Genomic DNA, 26,133 nt, shown 5'->3' on the forward strand with positions numbered 1-26,133 from the left:
GACATATTTTCAGTCACATACTTGTATCTGACATGGTTTACTCCAGCGTGAACATTATCCTCATATTAATAATATTTATAAAACACAAGAATATTATGAAATGATGTATAATAATGTCCTTGGGCAACAAAGCCCTCCTTTCTTCACATACTCCAGTGTAATAACCATTTGTTTAACTCTACATTTTGTGTCTGTATTGTAATACAGAAATTACATCATAAAATTTGATGCGAGGAAGTAATTCCATACAATACCAGAGTTAATAATGTTCCATGGGCCCAAGGTGAAAGGAACTGGAAACAGTTACATATTGTCCTCCGAACTTATCAGCAGCTCTTGACTAGTTTCCTTTACATATTTTAAAAGGCAGGCAAATAAAATAGCGCTATTAATGAATTTTATAATGTTATGAAAAATTATATGCTATGCTAAATGTTCATTAAGTTTTGAAGAATCTAACTATAGTCATTATCTTTTTGATGCCCTTATTATGCTCCAGATGCAAATGCAACTCACACACACATAACCACAGTCTCTGGCAGCTGGAGCCAGAGACTGTCATGTATGTGTGAGTTGCATGTGTGTGTGTGTGTGTGTGTGTGTGTATGTGTGTGTTTTGTCTATTTTCAACAGAGGCCTTGTTAGCTGAAAACTCGCTTCCTGACAACATGCGACTCAACATCTCTGCTATATGGTGAGTTGCAACTATCCTTTTCATAGTAGTGTCATGTTCCATCCTTGATTTTTCAGTGTTTCACATCAGAAGATGTTTATTTGGAGCTCATCACAAAAACCATTACACAAACCAATAATGCCCCCAATGGAAACAATAACTATGATTAATCACCTGGATGTGAGCTTCTTCTCCACTGATGTAAAATGATGTTTACAGTCTTTAGTGAAGGCATTAAAATGTTTTGTTTATGCAAAAAGAAAATTGTAACTGGTATAAAAATATTTACAGTGCTTACAAGGTGACATAAAATCAGTGTTATCAAATAATATGAAATCCGTGACCGATCATGGTTGTCGAATAGTAATATTGATTACAATTTCAATAGAAATAAATTGTACCCGACATTGCTCTCCTACATATTATGTTAATGGTCAGCTCACAATTTTAAGATAATTGTTTATTGCCCACATTTTATATCAGTTGCTTGACATGACATAATTTTTTGTAGGATTTAAAAAGCAGACCTCGTCAGAGTGTTAAAGCTATGAAAAAGGATAAAAAAGTCAGAGTTGTGATAGGAACAAGAAACAGGCAGTTATGCAAACCATTATTCGAATGAAAGCCTTTACTTGATGGTGGTTCCTTGTCGGTTTGTATACAATACACTCTTCTTTGTGGAAAAAATTTCAAACAAAATTTTTTTGCGTTTGTTTGTGAGACATCTTTTTCAGACTGCTGGTACCTGCTGCCCTGCTACAGAAATAGCTTGCTTCAAAATAGTACATTTTTATGGCAATAAAACTTAGCAATAAAATATGGTCTAAGTACCAGTACTACCAACTAAAAGCTATACAGGCAAACAGTGAAAAGTATTTAAAACACAAATGTTATCATAGTGTGGAAGAAGTGTATGTGTTCTTTTCATATATACCTATGTGCCCATACAACTGTATTCATTGACATGTCGCCAATATTTGTCATGTCACTCAACAAAGAAGATTGTATTCTGTCCTGTTCATGCATAAAATGTACCTCCAAGGATCTGATGCATGTCTATCACAATAACTGTTTCTGAACATTACTGCCACAAGCTGCTACATAATCAATTCATGAGTTATATGTATGTTACCAGTGACATAGGAAATACAAATAAAAGATGGATATTCCCTTACTTTTCCAGTTTGGCAATGTGATGAATCTTTTTAACACTTCAAACATGGCTGAATATGTGAAAATAAAAATTTTCATACAAACTAACCAGTACAACAATAAGCACAAAAACTTATGAATCCTTGCCTGCTAGAATTGTCTGAACTGAATATGTGAGTAAAGCAGAAGCCAGTCTCTTAAACTGCTCTGCCTCCATAGGTAGTAATGCCATTGTACAGTTACAATTCTTGACTACAGTTTCACTATTCAAAATCTCCTTTAATATAGGATCCTCTCTTTGTTTTATTCCATTTTAATTTCTTCTTTTTCATTTCATGTTTTCTAATTTTGGTTACTTTTATGTCCTTCTGCCTCATTTTTGTTTCTTAAATAACATCTCTTCATGTATCCTTGTTTCTGTACTCCACATCCCCATAGATGCTACTATTGTCTTCTATTTGATGACCCTAGCTTCATTACTGTTTATTTATGTTGCTCTCTCTGAAGTGTTAAATCACTTAAAATTCTTCATAATTTGCTGCACAGTTAACATGTTCAGATTTTCTGAATTACATTTGAGTATGCTAGGATTTTCAGGTTTGCTGTGTTTAGACATTGATCTCAGAATGCAAAAGACTTTTTACTGAAGGTGTAAGTTCTTAATTTGTAATAGAGCATAGGACCAGCAACATTGGTATGAAATATTTGTATTTTTCCCTAATTCCATCATAGCAGCAATAATAGTCATTTCTTTGTGGTGACTTGTTTTGGACTATGAATTGAAAATGCTAATTGCCACAGAGAAATGACCATTATTGCAACTGTGACAGATACAGGGAAAAAATAAAATAAAATAAAAAATAGGAAATATTTTTTTAATTTATCAGTTACATCAAAATTTTATTACAAATTTGAAAAGATAATATTAGTCAAATTACAAATACTACCTAATGCTAGACTTTTATGGTGATATTTCTTACAGTTGCCTCTCTGTCACACCCTTTATCCCAGACCTTATTTCTTGTTCTGAGTTATTCAGTTTTACATCTCCTCTGTAGTCTCTTCAGCTGTGTTGTCATCTGGTTTCATTCCTGGAAATCCATAATGCTACTTCAAGTATTTTTGGTAGGCTCTGTATGCATCAGTAAACACGTCATCCGATAACAAAGCTCTCTGAAGGATTTTCTTATGCATTTCAGTTGTATTTTCACCTGTTGGTATACTTTCTCTGACAGTTCTAATGTTGTCTTCATTGTTATCAATTATGTGTTCAGAGAATGTACGAAAAAATAAAACAGAGAAGAACTGTCAGTGTAGCTAGAATTATGATATACGATTTCGTGTCCTTTAATAGTTTAGACTTCCTCACATGGCACACAACCTGCAAAATAACAATACCAGAAATACAAACAAACCTGCTGGAGAAATATTCCCAATGCACACAGTACAGTCGAGACTGAGAATACTGCTTCAGTTGTAAGTTCTTTTTTCTCCCAATTCTTAAAAGTATGACTGGTTTTGGGCTATTACATGCCCATCATCAAGTGTCCTCTGTGCTCACTGGTGGTACACTGCCTCCTATACTCTACATCATGGCACTCTGGGTCACAACACAAAATTATCACACCTGATGATGGACATGTATTAGCCCAAAACTGGTCATGAGATAAGTATTGGAAAATAATAATAATAATAAAAGCTTACAACGGAAGCGGTATTTTCAACCTCTGCAATACCAAAAATAATGGAACCGTAATTTCCGCTCTTCAATTTCAGAATACCATTTAATATATGACAGGTCATTAAAGTTGTGAAAATGAAGTTAACAAACAGTCAGATAAATTGTATGCACAGAAAAATCTATAAAAAGTCATAATTTGTGATCCCATGCAGACTGCAATCTGTTGCTGTGTAGTGTAACCAATAACATAATGATCACTAAAAGCGAAACAGTATGAGCTGAAATGTGTCACATTCAATGTGTGACATATTTTTCAAATTTTTACCATATCCTATGCACTGCAGCTAAGCCACCATTATAAATACTAACTTAATAAGTGGCACATAAAGAAAACAGTTACCATTGCATAACAGTTACTTGCTGCACCACGCTGTGGTAAATACAAGGATCCTCAGTGAAAGGTTAACTGCAGTTTGAGGCCACACAGGATACTTACCTTTTCATACAATAAGACATGTAAATTAATTCAGATAAATGATATAAGAGACTTCACTGAAACAATGAAAGAATAAAGGAACGAGCAAAAGAAGGAAATGTCAAACTGCTAGATATTTTGTGATATATTTGGATGTAAAAATTTATTATAAATCAAAACAATATTGATGATTGTCGAAGATAAAAGTGGTTAACAACGAATGAATCAAATTTGTCAGTTGACACAATTTATGTCCATTAACTGCCACAGCTAGTATATAATATTTTAGTGTAACTTATCAGTCAGTGAGAACAAGAGAGTGCCATATAACATAAAGTTACTGAGAACATATCCAGGTTTCACAGATGTACATCATAAGCTTCTCTAAATTGCTACACTCAAATGTTCTATTATGCAACTAGCAGCCACAGCAAATATAAGTGAAGACAGATTTTTGAAACCATTATATACAATACAAAAAGAGGATAATAATTTGTGGGTCAAAGAAAATTTTATCAAATGCTGTATGACAAGGGTGTAACGAAAGAGTATAAAAGGGAGATCTGATCTGAACTTCTAATGAATAATGCAATTTGGAAACTGGTGAAATTATATAATGTAAAAAGGTGTATATAAAGGAAACACTGAATGGAAGTACATAAGTGATGAAACTGAGTGGAAGGCATGAAACATGTCAGGTTTTCAAATCTTGTTTTTAATCATCATTTTCTTGTAGAGTTAGCTCTCAGCTCTTTCTCCTGCATACCTCTTGACTTCTCTTTCAATTTTACAAGAATATTATAAAAACATCAGGCCTCTGATATTAGTATTCTTGTGTCTTACAAAGTAAATCTTCACTCACGAAAAAGTTATAAGATATTACAGACAGGTGTGGCTAAACATGCATCCATTTGACAAGAGATGCAGTATGAGTGAGGCCTGACACAGGTGAGCATCCATTGCAAATTGATACTGTGGAACTAGTTTGCCAGCTAAAAGATTACACTTCACCCTCCCAAACTGGTGAAAAAGAATCCACAAAATAAGCCAGCTAATAGAAGGGGAGCAGGTAGCCTGGAAAATTACTGCAAGTGACAAACATTGAGGCCATTGCTGAATACCTATGTGGTGAGGTTCCCCATGGTGAAGACCCAGAGCTCAAAACGACCATTTCAAGACCACAAAATACATACCATACAAACAAATATAACAAGAAAACAAGCAATTACATCAAATGAGAGATAAAAATAATATGATAAAAGTATCTAAATGTCCAATCAGAAGACAGAATAGTACTTAAGTTACTGAATATGTAAGGTGTGAAACTACTTATTGACATAAGGAACTACAAAATGTTTTAAGTAATTTGACAGAAAAAATTGTCCTTCTAAATCTCCTAAGCAATTTTCTATAACCAAGCATCTGTAGGTAGCACTTGAATAGCAGTGTCAAAATAAAAATACAGAGTTTTTAGTAATGCAATAGATCTTGAATTATGAGCCAGTATGTTAACTGTGAGATTTAAAAAAATGTATTTCCAATGCAAAATAAATAACACATCATTAATTTGGTGGCTTTATGAGACAACATACTACTGTCAGCAGTGATGTACATTTCATTATGTTCAATAATAAATAATAGCAAATAGAGGTAAGTTGAAGGTCTCACTGATTAAAATGTAAATAACATGAAAACCAAAGATCCCAGCAGACAGCTAATGGCACTGCAGGAAAACTAGTGTAATTCTAGTCTTAAATTGTGTGTAATATGGATAGTGGCAAGAAGTTAGATGTAAATTCGAGAATTTTGCTATGACAGACCATTTCCATTTAAGGGCAGTGGCCATATCGGCTTTGAGAGTTGCCTGAGGATGGCCATATGGTTTGATGACCAACATGTCAGTCATGGCTGAAAGGGACTGAAATATTTGGGTGACCTTTTCATGGATTTTGTGCAAGAGTTGTGAATTTGAACTCTAAATGGAATCGCATTTATACTTTTTTGACATCTAATTTGCTGAATTTTAACTTTAAATGGCATTTTCTTAGAACTTTTGCAGTATCTGTAATTTTAAATTTCTACACTATGCCAGATTTATCACTTTGATAGCCCAACTCATTTCTCAATTCTCCACTTTTGCTTTCTCAACATTATGCAAAGATTTAATGAAGCTTTTTACTTATAAACATTAACCAGCTTCAGAGAGTAGAAGAGAGTGTGACCTTAGTGCTATGTACACTGACTTTGCAGAAGGTAAGTTTACCTACGTGCTGAAGTGCAACAGGTCTAGGTAACACCTGGTGCAAGAAATTAATTCCATCCACAGTAATATCTGATATAGTGCTTGTGCATGAAACCATAGAGGCTCTGGGAACTCAGTGGCTATCAGTGAAATACCAAAAAGGGGGTGGGAGCATGTGGAAAGCACTGGCAACAGATATTAGACTGAGATGTTGGATGGTGAGTGCCACAATAAACTGTAGAGGCAACATGTAAACAGCAACCAAGAAGAAGTTGGCAGTCCTCTGTGCAGAGGCAAAACAGTTGAGAGATGCATCTTCAAAGGTGAATGCAAAGTGCAAATGAGAACTTGCTGTACATAATATACTGTGTTTACTCAATTATAAGATGAGGATTTTTCCCAAATTCATCATTTGAAAAATATGGGGTCATCTTATATTCATAAATAAAACTACTGCTGCTGAGGTCAACATTTTAACATTGTTTAATGGATGATTATAGCGGTCATCTTACATACACAGATGAAGCTTTAGTCATTGAGATTTCGCACAACTTTATTTTGAAGAATTCTGAAGAGTAGGTCTTAGCAAACAACAGTTGTTTTCAAATAGGTTTAAGACTCCTTGATACACCAAAGTGCTCAAAACAGTACTGACCTTTCTTGAACAATCACATGGCATTTGACTCAGGGCACTAGTGCAAGGAGTTGTTGGGAAACTATGGAGTAGCCACTAAAACTGTCTAATGCTCTGCTTTAAAATGGACAATTTTGTGAAACACAGAAGGAAATAGCATTAAATTCTATCCACTTACAAACTTTTGTTGTATGTGGACAAGTCTGCAATAAAAGTTTTCATAGATCTATGGGTATTGTATACATACATTTATGCTGCTTTTCAAGTCAAGGTAACATTCAAAGATGAAAATGCTGTCCCTCAAAATCCATTACTTTATTATGAACCTCAGTCAATATTTTGTTTGGTTATGAGAAACTATAATCATTTACCACGTGGGCTGCAAATGAGAAAAGTCGGTCACTCTTCATATCTTAGAATACCAAGGAGAAACATTAACAGGTTTAGAACAAGATGGTGTCATTCAAATGAAATAAGAAAAAAAAAATTAATCCAGAATTAAATGCATAATCAACAAAAATCACATTAAACCAAAAGCAATTTTTATTTCAATGATAAACTATGTTGGAAAGACATATTGTGGAGATAGTACAGAGATATGTCAATAGACTGTGGGATAAATGAAAGTTCGAGAAGTGTACTGAATTGAGATGGAAATCTTTTATATACACACCAATTGCTGTTGTTACATATGACATGCACCCTAGAAGATATTGCCATCCAGGTTTCACTGCTGCTGATGCAGCTCTACAAAATGGTTGGAGAGGGATCAGTGACACCAGCTTGGCTGAGAAGTTGAACTACCACAAGTGTAACAAGGGAGGGCATAGTACAGGCAGCAAATTTCTGTGCTGCCAACCATGGGAATATACACTGTGTACTTTGGCTTTTTTATGAACATCTACCACGTTTAAGCTGTAGTTTGCCTGAATCCATTTGTACTCAGAATCAAACTGACTTTAAAATGGGACAAATACTCAACAATAGCACACATTTCTTCAGGAGATGGTAAAAGTCTAGACTGGAGCTAGTGGCACACTTAGCACTGCAGTACTGTCGACGCTTCATCATGGGGTGTGACAGGAACAATAGGGGTGTGTCAGCTGCTAGTTCTACAAAACCAGTGAAAGACAGTCAAGCAGATATGTTTGGAAGCAACAGAAATTGTAATATTCTCACATCAGTATAAAAGTGAAGTCCACTATTTAGTCAGAAAAAAAACAGCTGTGTTCTCAGGTCCCATTGTAACTACAGCCTTAGAAATTGCAATATATCTGGAAGAAACAGCCAAATATTTGTCACAATGAAGAACAGCTGTACTGTTAAGATGATGATGATGATTTAAAATAGTGATACCACAGACTAGAGGCTAACTTGAGAAAAAAGTCAGTGAAGATAAAAATAAATGTAAACAATTTCTTTTTGTTCATTTCTCCTCGTATTATCAAAATATAGGCAACAATAAATGGCAAAGTTGAGTATGCATGTGTGTATGTGTAACATTAATGTTTTAGGTCATCTTATACTCATGTAAATACAGCATGTGTGGGAAGAAGGAAGTCCACCACAAGGCAACTGTAGGACACAAGTCAAAACACTGTTGTGGATCAACAATAAAAGCCTGTCAAATTTAAAAGACCATAAAATCTCCAAGATCAGCTTAGTTTTATTGAAGCTCAAAGCTTAGTATGTACTTTAATGCAAGATGCTTTTAATAATTTCCTACACAAAAGTCTGTCTTGAAATCTGGATGAAAATCCAAGCAGGTTCTGGTTATTTGTAAAGTACGCCATGGCAATACACAATCAATATCTTCACTACGTGACAATGAGCATCTCACTGATGACAGTGCCACTAAAGCACAGTTACTAAGCAAAGTTTTTCGAAATTCACAATTTTCAGTCCTTGAACAGATGCCAGGTCTTTGTGTAGTGAGCAGCTGGAGCTGCTTGATGATGGCACATACAGAAAATTACAAATATTTTATACTGTGATTGGTGATCCTACAAATTTCAGTTACCTATAAGTAGCCAAGTAAAATAATTGTACATTTTAGAATGAACTGCTTGAAATCTGACACAGCAAGTATACAAAACAATGTCTTGTCTCCTCCTTTAGAACCCTCCTTTGTTTGATTACTCTTGCATCTTGGAATGGTTGGACTTGAGGTGACCATACCTCAAACAACTGGAATACTTCTTCATCTTCTTTTCCTATTTGTCTTTGGGCAAACCCTGCTTTAATTTCTTACAATGTTTTGGGAATCCATCACTGCCACCTTCGTCCAACTTGAGGTATTCTTCAATATTTCAATTTCACAACTTTTCTTTGCTGTTTTCCAATTTGAAATTTTCATCCATTGCACTGGACTTTATACCCATTCAATATGAAAAATAAATGTTTATAAACCTCTCAGCCTAATGTGTACAATTAATCAATAATCACATCATTTGTCCTTTCTCTACAAAAAATGGTTCAAATGGCTCTGAGCACTATGGGACTTAACATCTCAGGTCATCAGTCCCCTAGAACTTAGAACTACTTAAACCTAACTAACCTAAGGGGACATCTTACACATCCATGCCCAAAGCAGGTTTCGAACCCGTGACCACAGCAGTAGCGCGGTTCCAGACTGAAGCGCGTAGAACCGCTCAGCCACCAGCGGCCGGCCCTATCTCTACAGTTTTTTGGCCACATCCAGAGTATGAATTATGTAAGTTTGAATACTGTCTCCAAATTTTGTAATATGGTGTCCAACAGAGCATCCCAGAGATTAACCCACTTAATTTTATTCTTACCAGTAAACAGGTTTTCCAAGATATCACAAGTTTCCTCTGCCTTTGTTATGTTTTCCATACCTGTGTACACGAATATATCCATAGAAGAAAAAGAAGTGTTTGTATTCCTACCAGTATGACATACATAGTTCACTGCACATATTTTCTGATACATTACTGTGTGCTAGTGTTTATGATGGTAAGGAAAAACAACAATAACATTGTTCATAATACTCCTATTCACAAATAATGTTACACTGAATGGAAATAACAGAAACAACAACGCAAGGATAGTCCACATCTTGCTGATGGCTATGACAAAGGTGAAATGTGGTGCCAGAGTACCTACACAGCATTGTTTGAATACATGTAGGGAGGGTAAGGTAAGGGAAAGGATGGGTGATAATGTAAAGACAAAAGTCAAAGATTAGTTGCAGACCGGGACTCAAACTGAAATTTACTGCTTCTTATGAGTGGATGGTTAACTGCTTTGGGTATCTGGACTCAAATTTCCGACTTATCACACACTGTACTGCTATGTCCCTTGTCCATTTAATTCTCTACTCAAAAATCCTGATTCCCACAGGCGTTCCAATGATATTTGCACATTCACACAGAAACATACATTAAGAAGCCATTACCTTCTTTTTCAGAAATGTATATATCTGTCATGTCTGTTCTGTCACACGTCCACTCAGGACTCAAAACTAGATTTACCACTTGCCATGAGCAGTTGTCTTAACTGCTCAGCCCATCCAGTCATGGTCCATGACGGACTCAAATTTCCAACTTATCCCACACTACAATGCAGTATCCCTTGTCCCTTTAACTCTCTACTTGCAAATCCTGATTTGTGCAGGAGTTCTGATGCTTTTGTGCATACCCACTGGAACAAACATTGAGGACCCATTACCCTCTTTTTCATAAATGTATATACACAAATTGTGTCTGTTCTGTTGGACATGTCGTGAGTGGTTAAGACAATTGCTCATGAGAAATGCTACACTAGGTTTGAGTCCTGAAGCTACACAAATTTTCAGCTTTCATCATTGCATTACCACAATTCCTGTACTGCTAATTCTCTTGACTTCCCACCCATTCTTTCCCTTTCCTTATATCCCACCTCCCCCCCCCCCCTCCCAAACATTTTATGTTCACATGCATAAATCAGCCACATCAACACTCAGATATATATATACATTTCTGAAAAAGAGGATAAATGTTCCTTGCCATTTGTTTCAGTGTGAATGCACAAATATCACTGCAACTACTACATGAATTGGGATCAGTGAGTAGAGAGCTGAATGGATGAGGGACACTACATTGCAGCATGTGATAAGTTAGAAATTTAGTCAGTCAGATACTGCATCCTGATGGCTATAGCAGGTAAGACAACTGCTTATGAGAAGTGGTAAATTTGGGTCGAGTCCTGGTCTGGTACAAATTTTCAACTTTTCTCACTACATAACTATGGTGCACTGTCTGGCAAGCCCTCACAATCTCTACCCATTCTTTCCCTTTCCTTACCCTCCCTACATTTCATGGTTACATGTATGTACCAGCCGCATCATCACAAGTGATGTCTGTTCTGTCGGAGATGTCTGACAGATCAGACACCACTCAGATATATACTGTTTGAATAAGTGGACTCCAATATTCACAATACTTCTATGTCTACATATATACTCAGTAAATCACTATAACACACACATAAAGAAAGGTTTGCATCACCTCAGTTCTGAGAGTTCCAGAACCTGTACAGTAAATGGGAACAGAGATCAACATAAACATCATTTCCGCCCTTTTTATTGTTCATGAAAACCACACATTGCATGTTGTACCACCATACAGCAAGACCTTCAGAGGTGGTGGTCCAGATTGCTGTACACACCAGCACTTCTAGTACCCAGTAGCACATCATCTTGCATTGCTCCATGCCTGTATTCATCGTGGTATACTATCCACTAGTTCATCAAAGCAGTGTTGGTCCAGATTGTCCCACTCCTCAATGGTAATTTGGCGTAGATCCCTCAGAGTGGATGGTGGGTCACATCGTCCATAAACAGCACTTTTCAATCAATCCCAGGCATATTTGATAAGGTTCACGTCCGGAGAACATGCTGGCATCTCTGGTCAGCAATGTCATTATCCTGGAGGAAGTCATTCACAAGATGTGCATGACATGGGCGCGAATTGTTGTCCATGAAGACGAATGCCTCGCCAAATGCTGCCGATATGGTTTCCCTATCGGTCAGAGGATGGCATTCACGAATCGTACAGCTGTTATGTCACCTTCCATGACCACTAGCAGCATACATTACCCCTACATAATGCCACCCCAAAACAGCAGGGAACCTCCACTTGGCTGCACTCACTGGAAAGTGTGTCTAAGGCATTCAGCCTGACCGGGTTGCCTCCAAACACGTCTCTGACAATTGTCTGGTTGAAGGCATATGTGACACTCTTCATGATGCCAATCCTGAGCAGTCCATTCAGCATGTTGTTGGGTCCATCTGTACTGCATCTGTGCTGCATGGTGTCACGGTTGCAAAGATGGACCTCGCCATGGATGTTGGGTGTAAAGTTGTACATCATGCAACCTAATGCGCACGGTTTGATTCATAACATAAGGTCCTGTGGCTGCACATAAAGCATTATTCAACATGGTGGTGTTGCTGTCATGATTCCTCCGAGCCATAATCCATAGGTAGGGGTCATCCACTGCAGTAGTAGCCCTTGGGTGGCCTGATCAAGGCATGTCATTGGCAGTTCCTGTCTCTCTGTATCTCCTCCACGTCTGAACAACATCAGTATGGTTCACTCCAAGATACCTGGACACTTCCTTTGTTGAGAGCCCTTGCTGTAACAAAGTAACACTGTAGAGATGTCCAAACCAAGGTATTGACCGTCTAGGCATGGTTGAACTACAGACAACACATGGTGTGTACCTCCTTCCTGGTGCAATGAATGGAACTGATCGGCTGTCAGGCCCCCTCCGTCTAATAGTCGCTGCTCATGCATGGTTATTTGCATCTTTGGGTGGGTTTAGTGACATCTCTGAACAGTCAAAGGGACTGTGTCTGTGATACAATGTCCACAGTCAATGTCTATCTTTAGGAGTTCTGGGAAACGGTGTGACGCAAAACTTTTTTTGATGTGTGTATGTATAGAGCACATTCTATACTAAGCTGTTTACTGATTTATGTCTTTCAGTGTCTTCCAGCTGACATTTCTCAACATTTCCATTACTGGTACACTCTTCCATGACACAGACAGGAATTTGACTGCTTACACTTTCCTTCTTGATGTACACTCAGTGTCCACCACAAGTGAACATGACTCCACACACCCTAGCAAAATTCCGCTACGAAATTAATAGGTGTTTTGAAGCAACCTTCTTTGTCAGCATCAAGCAACATGGTTTGAACAACCTCCACATAATTACAGGGACATAATGCAAGATCCCAGTGGTTACTGGAGCCAGAGGGGCAGCTTTCTTAGGGTAGAATCAAGTCTCAGGCACCCCGTTCTGAAAGAAGTCACTATAACCGAAGAGCTGCACAATAATACACGGGAAAGTAAGGTTAGCTTATTCCACCAAAAGTTAGAGGATTGAGTAATAAGGTAGAAGAGCTTCTTGCCTGTTTGCAAAATTTAGAGGAAAAGATAGACATTCTGTGCCTTTCTGAGCACCACATAACCACAGGGTTAGATAAATTACATATAAAAGATTGTAGTCTAGTAGCTTACTCATGCAGAACTAATATAGGTGAAGGAGTAGTTGTTACATATATTGAGACAGAACACAAGTTCAAAAGCATTGACACAAGCAGATTTGGCACTGATCAGCACATAGAAGTGTGTGCTTGTGAATGCTGAAAAACAGTTCACTTTTCATTGTAACAGTATATAGATCCCCACTGGGAAATTTTGAATTATTTATTAGGAACCTGGATTTTGTACTGTGCTATCTGTCAGACATCAGCAAGCAGTTAGTGGTCTGTGGTTACTTCAACGTAGATTTCCTAAAGGAAGACAGTAGGTCCCAATTGATAAAGTTTTCTTTGATGATGCATAAAGCAACAAAATAACTGTTTAACCAGTAACAAATGCTCTCTCTGATCATGATGCACATTTAGTCAGGGCAAATGACATAGTCCCTTACAGTGTGGATACACCTTTGTGATTAATTACTACAGGGCAAATGTTTTTAAGAGTAGTTTACAAGAAACAACCTTGGATGAAATTTATAAAGAACAAATGCCAATAAAGAATTTAATCTATTCCAAGATAAATTCATATCAGTATTTAAAAATAGCTTTCTGCGTAAGCTAATCAGAAGGGACATTAAACAGCAATGTAAAAAAAAAATCCATGGATCACTAATGGGATTAAATTATCTTGTGAAAGGAAAAGGGAAATGTATCTTTTGGCAAGAACAAATAGAGACCATGCAGTAGTTCCACACTACAAAAACTACTCAAAATTACTAAGAAAGGCTATTAAAAAATCAAAAAACATGCACATAATGTCAGATATCAGTATGTCAGACAACAGAGTTAGGGCAATATGGAATATAGTGAAGCAAGAGACAAGACAACCAACCACAGAAGATGATAACAGTACTACTGAATTGAATGGGAGTGCTATAAATGACAAGTCACTGTTAGCAAATGTATTTAATAATAATTTCTTAAACATAGCAGAAAGCATAGAAACTAACAGTTCAATAGAAAGACCACAACAATTTGCTGAAGAAGTAACTTCCACAAAAATACGTCATATTAATGTACCACCAATGTCTACATCTGAAATTAAGAGGGTCATAAATTCTCTTGAGAATAAAAGCTCTTCTAGTTTTAATGGTGTTTTCAATTGAGTACTAAAGATTTGTTCACGTATAATAAATCAGGTATTGTCTGAAATATACAATGCATCACTAACTCAAGGCATTTTTCCAGAGAAACTAAAATATGCCATTGTTAAACCCCTCTCGAAGAAAGGTGATAAGAGAGGTGTCAGTAACTACCAAGCAGTTTCACTGCTGAAATCATTTTCCAAAATTTTGGAGAAGGTGATGTATTTAAGAATAGTATCTCACCATTGTAATAATAATATCCTTAGCAAATCACAGTCTAGGTTTCAGAAGGACTGCTCTACTGAGAACGCCATTTAGATGTTCACACACCACATATTACAAGCATTAAACAACAAAATAGCACCAGCAGGTATTTTCTGTGACCTATACAAGGCATTTGATTGTGTGAATCATAGTATCCTCAAAGATAACTTGAAATTTTATGGGACTGATGGTATAGCCAACCAATGGATCATGTCATATCTAACCAAAAGAAAAGTCAGACTGGGAAAAAAATCATGTATGGGGCTCCTCAAGGCTCAATCTTAGATGCACGACTGTTTCTCATATATGTAAATGATCTACTGTCTAACGTACAACAAGCAGAATTAGTTCTTTTTGCAGATGACACCAGTATTGCAATCATTCACAGTATATATACAGAAATGGAAGAAATGTTGAACAAAGTTCTCAGAAGTATCGATGATTGGTTTTCTGCAAATGGTCTCACCCTGAATTTCACAAAGACACATCATATTGAGTTCTGCCCCTCTAAGGATACTGTACCAGTGATACGTCTAACACATGGTGAGGAAATAATACATAAGGTGGAAACTTAAAAATTGTTAGGTGTACATACTGATGAGAATTTAAATTGGAAAAACACATTTTAGAACTCATAACTCAACTTGGTTAAGCCACATTTGCACTTAGAGTCATAGCAAATTTTGAGGGGAGAGAAATCAGTAATTTGACATATTTTGCTTATTTTCATTCAGTAATGTCACATGGAAAAATGTTCTGGGGTAACTCATCTTTGAGAAAGAAGGTCTTCATTGCCCAAAAACGTGCTGTAAAAATAATATGTCAAGCTCACCCATGACCATCTTGTAGACATCTGTTTAAGGAGTTGAGTGTTCTGACTAATGTTTCACAGTATATTTATTTCCTTGTGAAGTCTGTTGTAAATAATCCACTATAGTTCAAAAGGAACAATGAGGTACATAATTACAATATTAGAAGAAAAAATGACATTCATTACTCAACATTACGATTGTCCTTAGCACAGAAAGGGGTGCACAACACTGCAACAAAAATTTTTGACCACTTACCAAGTGATATAAAATGTCTAACAGACGGCAAGGTAAATTTTGAAAATAAACTGAAAAAATTTCTCCTTGACAACTTCTTCTATTCTGTAGAAGAATTTATGTGTTTCTATTGTGTAAGAGGTGATGGGTAGGAGTTGCTGAATCAATCTGTATATCTTGTTTTCATTTTGGGGAATAATAGTAATAATAGTAATAATAATAATATGGTGATATTTAGAGTACAAATAGATGTACAAATTAATTTGCAATATGAATGTTAAATGACTTGTTCCACATCATGATGAATTATCGTGCAACATGATCCATGGAACATGAAAGTAACTAACTAACTAAATAACTTTGCTTGATCAACAACTGACTGATTCAGTTCAGTCTACTTAACACACTGTTACTATAAGGCATCTGTATCATGTGATTGACTCTACTTGTGTAACATTAGTGCTATTGTCATTATTTGCAGCATTTTTACATTCCTCTAGACCAGGAGTTATTTACAAGTCATTGCAGCAGATAGATCTCATAATGCCATTGCAGCAGATAGATATTGAATCAGACTTGGTACATTTTGTTCCATTTTTATCATTAACAACTCCTACAGATTACTGTGTCTTCTGTAAAGAATTAGAGAGTGCAACTAAAGATACAAATAGTATTTCAGTGAAAGTCTAAGAACAACAGCATCATCAGGGAAACGTATCCATGACACTTCTGGTACCATGTCTAAAAAAGCTCACGTAACTACTGTTGTTGAAATTCATACTAGTAACCATATTCTTCATTTATTACTTGGATACTATAACACACATTTGATGTGCCATGTCATCTTGAGTCACTTAGGTGATTCCACGTCAAGTCTTTGTTGGTGGAGTATGACTTTGACAAACATGTTCTTCCTGAGGTGGAGTCAGGTGAGTGTTACCAGCTTTGTGTAACCATTTGAACATATTTTGGCAAGCACCACACAATTTGGCAGTAGAATGAAGTCTGTTAAGAGGTGGTGGGAATCTTGGCTTAAACTGCCTGGAACATAGGGGTAGTACAAACTTCTATTTCAAGAAAAGCTCAGTCTTAAGGTGTGCTATGTGGTGAACAGTGGATGGCTGTTGTTGTGAAATAGTCATCAGGTGACAAGTTCTGGAGAACCTACTGAACCTAAGTTACAAACAGTTTACTGAGGCAGGCAGGACTCTGTGGGAGGAGCTTGAAATTCTCTTGGGAACACTATGTCTAATGAAATTTAAAAAAAAAAGTCCAAAAGGGATGGGTGTACTTCTGAGAGCAAAACAGCACTACAGACACATCACTACAGCACTCAAATGATGGACAACTTGCAAAAAAGTGGACAAAACCCGCATTATATGTTCTGTGTCAACCACAAAGGCAACTATGCTCTCTGCAGCAATGACCACAAAGTTTCTGGGATGAATAAAAAAGACAGGAGATGAAGTTCACAATATTTGCATTGAAATAGAATATTTCCCTTGTGAAACTGATCTCCTACTTTACTGTCCAGGAAAAACTGGCAGTTATGGCTCCAATTTTTTCTGTGTGAAAAGAAAATTCAGAGGATAGAGTTACCAAAGAGAATCTGTAACAAATCAAGATGGGACCATACTACTTGCCCTTGGAACAGTCCTGATATCAATACAATTTTTTCTTTATTCTCATTTTATGAATGACACATATCCAACTGTTCAAATAGCTTATGGGAATGAAGCTGACTGACATCATCTATATTTAGACAGGGGTACATCCTTGCCTTTCCCTTTTCAGGGCAAAATTCCTTGGAAAATCAAAGGTTGTGCTCCTGTCATCCTGATGATGTTACATGGTTGGATTCCTGTAAGTTAGTTGAACATTGCATATGCCAGGAGAAACTAAGGTCTCACATATACTGCTGTTATATAAATTAGCTAATTTCTTGTTCAAGCAGAAAATCATAAAAATGTATTATTCATGAAATAACTTCACAATTACTGATTTTTTAGCCCAGATTTTTCTGATTTCAAAACTGCCTACTTTCATTAGAGCTCATTAAAAAATCATTTTTAGCATTCTGTGGAAATACTTGAGGAAGCAGTGCCAATAATTTTATTAATAGTCTCATTACCCAGATCATGTTAAAAAGACTTGTTGTTTTGCTATTATAAATTTGTAACCTCATATTTTGCTACCTTTACTGTTAAATAGTAGAATACAACAACAAATTGTAACTATTATTCATGGACACAAATCTGTAAACAGTTGTGCAGGACAATCCTTCTTTCAGTCAGTGTCTACTACATAAATTGTCAAGATCTGTATTTTAGAAGTTAGTATCAGCAAGTCCTGGTTTAGTTGTCAAAAAGTACACATCATATCATAATCAGTTGCAGGTTCACAACAATATGTATAGTCTGGAGGTATCAAAAATTAACATCAGTGGTTAGGAAACTGTATATAAGTAGAATATTTGTGCATCTTTGACCTAATTTGTCGCCAATAACATGTGAGACTGTTGATTAATTAATGTACATTACCAGTTGGAATAAAATATTTAGATTATAGATGGCTAAAAAGATAATTATCAGAACAGAAAATTGCATTTTAATAAATTTGAAGGAATTGATTACTATGAGCTACAGTGTAGTATATGTCTTTTAATATATGTCATTCCAACCCATTAATAGCACATGACTGATTCAAGACCATAGATTACGAGACCATCAAAGGTGCATTACCAGATCAGATCAGTTACAAACCATCATATATATAACTACCCACTAATAGGCAATTCTCCTTGTGAATTTGATATCCTGAATTTACTTTTTGTCCTGAAACCAGGGCAGTAATGACTTCAAAGAGCATAGTTACTTTTGCAGTGCAGTGGTGAAAACATTCTTCAGATACAGGAGTCATCAATGCAGATAATACCAGCTGAAGTTGCCACAAACACCCCTCACATGCAAGTTCACTTGCAGTTGTGAAGCTGCTACAAAACAGCTTTCTCTAGCATTCAACAAACAGAATTTACAAGTTTATCTCACAATTTCCGAAGGTACAACCTTACAGACAAATCATGAAAAAGTTAGTGGTGAGCATCCAACAGCGAAGTTCCTACTACCTTCAATGAAGGGGAAGGCTTGGTGAAGTAGTTGCAAAGGCGACAGTCTGGATGAGTGACTGAACTGGCCTTGCAACATCAACCTAAACAGCATTGCTACGCTGTTACTGCAAATGGCTGAAAGCAAGGAGAAATTAAAGCCATAATTTTACCTGAGGGCATGTAACTTTACTGTGTGGTTAAATGATGATGACGTCCTCTTGGGTAAAATATACCGGAGGTAAAATAGTCCCCCATTCAAATCTCCATGCCGGGACTACTCAGGACGAGATTGTTATCAGTAAAATCAACAGTGATGTTCTGTGAATCACAGCATGGAAAGTCAGATCCTTTAATCAGGCAGGTAGGCTAGAAAATTTAAAAATGTAAATGGATATGTTAAAGTTAGATATAGTGGGAATTAGTGAAGTTTGGTGGCAGGAGGAACAAGACTTCTGGTCACGTGAATACAGGGTTATAAATATAAAATCAAATATTGGTAATGCAGGAGTAGGTTTAATAATGAATAAAAAAAATAGGAATGTGTATTAGCCACTATCAACATCATAGTGATTGCATTATTGTAGCCCACACCTACAACAGTAGTAAAAGTTAAAATGCCAACTAGCTCTGCAGATGATGAAGAGATTGAAGGAATGTATGATGAGATAAAAGACATTATTCAGACAATGAAGGGAGATGAAAATTAATAGTCATGTGGGACTGGAATTCAATAGTAGGAAAAGGAAGAGAAGGAAAAGTAGTGGGTGAATATGGACTGGGCATAAGGAATGAAAGGGGAAGCCACCTGGTAGAATTTTGCACAGAGCACAACTTAATCATAGCTAACACTGTGTTTAAGTCTCTTGAAAGAAGATTGTATATGTGGAAGAGGCCTTGAGACACCAGAAGGTTTCAGATAGATTATATAATGTTAAGACAGAGATTTAGGAACCAGGTTTTACATTGCAAGACATTCGCAGGGGCAGATGTGGACACTGACCACAATTTATTGGTTATGAACTTTCTTTTGGACATGTCTGAAAGAACAGATACCATCTTCATGTAGATAAGGCTTAATAGCCAATGATCTTCTACATCTACATCTACATCTACATTTATACTCCGCAAGCCACCCAACGGTGTGTGGCGGAGGGCACTTTACGTGCCACTGTCATTATCTCCCTTTCCTGTTCCAGTCGCGTATGGTTCGCGGGAAGAACGACTGTCTGAAAGCCTCTGTGCGCGCTCTAATCTCTCTAATTTTACATTCGTGATCTCCTCGGGAGGTATAAGTAGGGGGAAGCAATATATTCGATACCTCATCCAGAAACGCACCCTCTCGAAACCTGGCGAGCAAGCTACACCGCGATGCAGAGCGCCTCTCTTGCAGAGTCTGCCACTTGAGTTTGTTAAACATCTCCGTAACGCTATCACGGTTATCAAATAACCCTGTGACGAAACGCGCCGCTCTTCTTTGGATCTTCTCTATCTCCTCCGTCAACCCGATCTGGTACGGATCCCACACTGATGAGCAATACTCAAGTATAGGTCGAACGAGTGTTTTGTAAGCCACCTCCTTTGTTGATGGACTACATTTTCTAAGGACTCTCCCAATGAATCTCAACCTGGTACCCGCCTTACCAACAATTAATTTTATATGATCATTCCACTTCAAATCGTTCCGCACGCATACTCCCAGATATTTTACAGAAGTAACTGCTACCAGTGTTTGTTCCGCTATCATATAATCATACAATAAAGGATCCTTCTTTCTATGTATTCGCAATACATTACATTTGTCTATGTTAAGGGTCAGTTGCCACTCCCTGCACCAAGTGCCTATCCGCTGCAGATCTTCCTGCATTTCGCTACAATTTTCTAATGCTGCAACTTCTCTGTATACTACAGCATCATCCGCGAAAAGCCGCATGGAACTTCCGACACTATCTACTAGGTCATTTATATATATTGTGAAAAGCAATGGTCCCATAACACTCCCCTGTGGCACGCCAGAGGTTACTTTAACGTCTGTAGATGTCTCTCCATTGAGAACAACATGCTGTGTTCTGTTTGCTAAAAACTCTTCAATCCAGCCACACAGCTGGTCTGATATTCCGTAGGCTCTTACTTTGTTTATCAGACGACAGTGCGGAACTGTATCGAACGCCTTCCGGAAGTCAAGGAAAATGGCATCTACCTGGGAGCCTGTATCTAATATTTTCTGGGTTTCATGAACAAATAATGCGAGTTGGGTTTCACACGATCGCTGTTTCCGGAATCCATGTTGATTCCTACATAGTAGATTCTGAGTTTCCAAAAACGACATGATACTCGAGCAAAAGACATGTTCTAAAATTCTACAACAGATCGACGTCAGAGAGATAGGTCTATAGTTTTGCGCATCTGCTCGACGACCCTTCTTGAAGACTGGGACTACCTGTGCTCTTTTCCAATCATTTGGAACCTTCTGTTCCTCTAGAGACTTGCGGTACACGGCTGTTAGAAGGGGGGCAAGTTCTTTCGCGTACTCTGTGTAGAATCGAATTGGTATCCCGTCTTCGGTGTGGATGCACTCACATTGCCCGAACTCTTACGGGAATCAGAAGATTGACTGCCCTTAGTAATGAGTATAGTGGGTAGGGACACTACAAATGTTGTATGTGGACATTACGCTGGGAATGTGTGTCTTTCGGGGAATGTGGCAGATATAGGTATCTGCAGTTGCACTATCCTCTGTATCCTTGGTGGCTCAGATGGATAGAGTATCTGCCTTGTAAGCCGGAATCGTGGGTTCAAGTCCCAGTCGGGGCCACACATTTTCAACTGTCCCCATTGATATTTATCAATGACTGTAAGCAGCTAAAGATCTGATTTCACTTTAATTTCATTCCCTAAGAAAGGTTGATATCAATTGGAAAGCCAGTCATGAAGAAACTATTTCACTTGCAGCTAAAGATAAATGGGGTAGATGAAATATCCTGAACTTCAGCATGAGTACAAAAAGAAGGCAGGCTTATACAGGTGTGAGTACTAAGAAACCAACAGTTTAAATAATCATTGTCACAAAGTACTGACACAACTTATTTACAGAAGAATGGTACAGCTAGTATAAGCTGACCTCAGGGAAATTCAGTCCTGGGCTTTTGGAGAAAAGTAAGGGCATGCAAGAAAGTTTAAGTAAAGGTAATCCTACATTTACAGCATTTGTATGTCTGTAGGATTTTGACAGTATTAATGGCATAACACTCTGCGATATTCTGTAGGTACCAGGGATGCAATACAAGGAGTGGAAGGTTATACAAACATAAAAAAAAGAGTTTTGCATCACCACGGTTCCCAGAACTTCTGAAGATAGACGTTGACTATGGATATTGTTTCACAAACAAAGTCCCTTTGACTGTTCAGAGATGTTACTAAACCCACCCAAAGATGTAAACAACCATGCATGAGCAGCGCCTATTAGACAGAGGGGACTGACAGCCAATCAGTTCCAGTCATTCCACCAGGAAGGGAGGTACATGGCTCGTGTTGTCTGTAGTTCAACCATGTCTAGACGGTCAGTAATGCAGTTCGAACCTGTCTGCATTCTTACTTTGTGCCAGGAAAAGTTTTCAACAATGCAAGTGTCCAGGTGTCTCGGAGTAAGCCAAAGTGATGTTGTTTAGACATGGATGAGATACAGAGAAACAGGAACTGTCGATGACATGCCCTATTCAGGCTGCCCAAGGGCTTCTACTGCAGTGGATTACCACTGTCTATGGATTATGGCTCGGAGGAACCATGACAGCAACACCATCATGTTGAATAATACTTTTTGTGCAGCCACAGGTCGTTGTGTTACAACTTAAACTATGTGCAATAGGATGCATGATATGCAACTTCACCCCCGACCTCCATGGCGAAATTCAGCTTTGCAACCACAACACCATGCAGCATGGCAAATATGGGCCCAAAAACATGCCAAATGGACCGCTCAGGACTGGCATCACGTTATCTTCACCAGTGATTGTCGCCTATGCCTTCAACCAGACAATCATTGGAGACATGTTTAGAGGCAACCAGGTCAGGCTGAATGCCTTAGACACACTGTCTAGTGAGTGCAGAAAGGTGGAGGTCCCCTGCTGTTTTTGGGTGGCATTATGTGGGGCCAATGTACGCTGCTGGTGGTCATGGAAAGTGCCGTAAGAGGCATTCATCTTCATGGATGACAATTCGCGCCCCCATCATGCACATCTTGTGAATGACTTCCTTCAGTATAATGACATCGCTTGGCTAGAGTGTCCAGCATGTTCTCCAGAAATTAATCCTATTGAACATGGCAGGTATAGATGGAAAAGGACTGTTTATGGACGACATGACCCAGCAACCACTCTGAGGGATTTACGCCGAATCACCATTGGGGACCAACAGTGCCTTGATGAACTTGTGGATAGTATACCATGACAAATACAGGCATGCATCAATGCATTTGTGTAGAGTTGTCAGTGTTAAGAGACAAGCAACACAGTGGGAAATAAACACAGAAACCAATGTGTCACATATAATGAATGTATCAATTAGGAAAGTGCAGTGAAATTTGGTGTTAATGGGCTATGGCAACAGACGATTGATGTGAGTGGGTTTGATAACAACACAACATCGCCTGCAACAGCTCTCCTGGGCTTGTGATCACATTAGTCGAACCCCAGATGACTGGAACACGTTGGCCTTGTCAGATGAGTCCAGATTTCAGCTGGTAAGAGCTTATGGTAAGGTTAGAGTATGGTGCAGACCCAACTAAGCCATGGATTCAAGTTGTCTACAAGCCACTGTGCAAGCTGGTCATGGCTCCATAATGGTATTGGCTTCAAATGCTTATGTTCACTTACTTGGGGACCATTTGAAGCCATTCATAGACTTCATGTTCCCTAAAAAATGAAGTAATTTTTACAGATGACAATGCACACCTCAGACAATTTGAACCAATGATTTGGCCACTCAGGTAACCAGACATTACCCCCATCAATCATTTATGGACCAAAATTGAGAGCTAACACTTCATTTAAGAATCATGAAAGAATGTTGTATACATGGAAGAGGCCTGGAGACACCAGAAGGTTTCAGATAGATTATATAATGGTAAGACAGAGATTTAGGAACCAGATCTTAATCTGTAAGACATTTTCAGGGACATATGTGGGCTCTGACCGCAATTTATTGGCTATGAACTGTAGATAAAAACTGAAAAAACTGCAAAAAGGTAGGTATTTAAGGTGATGGAACCTGGGTAAACTGAAAGAGAAAGAGGTTTTAGAGTGTTTCAGAGAGAGCATTAGGAACGATTGACAAGAACAGGGGAAAATAATACAGGTGCATGAGAATGGGGAGGTTAGAGAGATCAAATAGTGAAGGCAGCAGAGGATCAAGTAGGTAAAAAGACAAGTGCTTGTAAAAATCCTTCAGTAATGTAGGAGATACTGGACATAATTGATGACAGGAGAAAATATAAAAATGCAGTAAATGAATTGGGTTAAAAAGAGTACAAATGTCTCATAAATGAGATCGACTAGAAGTACAAAATGGGTAGCAGGGTTGGCTAGAGAACAGATACAAGGATGTAGCAGCATATATTACTAGGGATAAGATTGATGCCACCTACATGAAAATTAAAGAGATCTTTGGAGAAAAGAGAACCTCCAGTATGAATATCAACAGCTCAGATGGTAAAAGTCCTAAGCAAAGAAGGGAAAGTAAAATGGTTGAAGGAGTAGATAGAGGGTTTATACAAGGGCAATGTACTTGAGGGTAATATTATGGAAATGAAAGAGGAAGTAGATGAAAATGAATTGTGAGATATGATACTGAATTAAGAGTGTGACATAGCACTGAAAGATCTAAGTTGAAACAAGGCCCCAGGAGCACACAACATTCCGTTAGGGCTACTGATAGCCTTGAGAGATCCAGCCATGACAAAACTCTTCCATCTGGTGAGCAAGAAGTATGAGACAGGTGAAATGCTCTCAGAAGAATATAATAAATCCAATTCCAAAGAAAGCTGGTCTGAGAGGTGTGGAAATTACCAAGATACCAGTTTAATGAGTTACAATTCCAAAAATGGGGAACATCATTTTGGATTCCGTAGAAATGTAGGAACATGTGAGGCAATACTGACCATATGACCTACCTTAGAAGATAGGTTAAGGAAAGGCAAACCTACGGTTATATCATTTGTAGACTTAGAGAAAGTTTTTCACAATGTTGACTGTAATACTCTGTTTCAAATTCTGAAGCTACAGCGGTAAAATACAGGGAGCGAAAGGCTATTTACAATTTGTACAGAAACCAGATGGCAGTTATAAGTGTTGAGGGGCATGAAAGAAAAGTAGTGGTCGATAAGAGGTAGCCTACCCTTGATATTATTCAATCTGTATATTGAGCAAGCAGTAAAGGAAACAAGAGAAATATTTGGAGTAGGAATTAAAGTCCAGGAAGAAGAAATAAAAACTTTTGAGGTTTGCTGATGACACTGTAATTCTGTCAGAGTCAGCAAAAGACTTGGAGGAGCAGTTGAACATAATGGACAGTGTCTTGAAAAGAGGATATAAGATGAAGATCAGCAAAAGAAAAGTGATGATACTGGAATGCAGTCGAATTAAATCAGGTGATTCTGAGAGAGTTAGATAAGGAAATGAGACACTTAAAGTAGTAAATCAGCTGGCCGGAGTGGCCGAGCGGTTCTATGCGCGCAGTCCGGAACCGTGCGACTGCTACGGTCGCAGGTTCGAATCCTGCCTCGGGCATGGACGTGTGTGATGTCCTTAGGTTAGTTAGGTTTAAGTAGTTCTAAGTTCTAGGGGACTGATGACCTCATGAGTTAAGTCCCATAGTGCTCAGAGCCAAGCAAAAGTAGTAGATAAGTTTCGCTGATAATGGTCAGAGTAGTGAGGATATAAAATGTAGACTGGTGATGGAAAGGAAAGCATTTCAGAAGAAGAGAATTTTGTTAACATCGAGTATAGACGTAAGTGTCAGGAAGTCTTTTATGGAGTATAGCCATTTATGGAAGTGAAACATGTATGATAAAGAGTTTAGACAAGAAGAGAATAGAAGCTTTTGAAATGTGGTGTTATAGAAGAATGCTGAAGATTAAATGGTAGCTAATGTAACTAATGAGGAAATGCTGAATATAATTGGGGAGAAGGATTTGTGGCGCAGCTTGACTAGAAGAAGGGTAGGACACGTTCTG

At 37.8% G+C, this 26,133-nt stretch overlaps 1 protein-coding gene across 1 annotated transcript in view; it reads right to left on the reverse strand.

The window, feature by feature from the left end:
• Positions 1 to 3,072: 3,072 nt before the first annotated feature.
• LOC126184237 (uncharacterized) overlaps positions 3,073 to 26,133 on the reverse strand; it is a 31,552-nt gene continuing 8,491 nt past the window's right edge. Inside the window, exon 5 of the mRNA XM_049926606.1 lies at positions 3,073 to 3,206. Within this exon, the coding sequence (XP_049782563.1) occupies positions 3,096 to 3,206 (111 nt within the window). The 3' untranslated portion in view covers positions 3,073 to 3,095. The remainder of the gene's footprint in view (positions 3,207 to 26,133) is intronic.

Source organism: Schistocerca cancellata, chromosome 4, assembly GCF_023864275.1.
Source record: "Schistocerca cancellata isolate TAMUIC-IGC-003103 chromosome 4, iqSchCanc2.1, whole genome shotgun sequence".
NCBI lineage: Eukaryota > Metazoa > Arthropoda > Insecta > Orthoptera > Acrididae > Schistocerca > Schistocerca cancellata.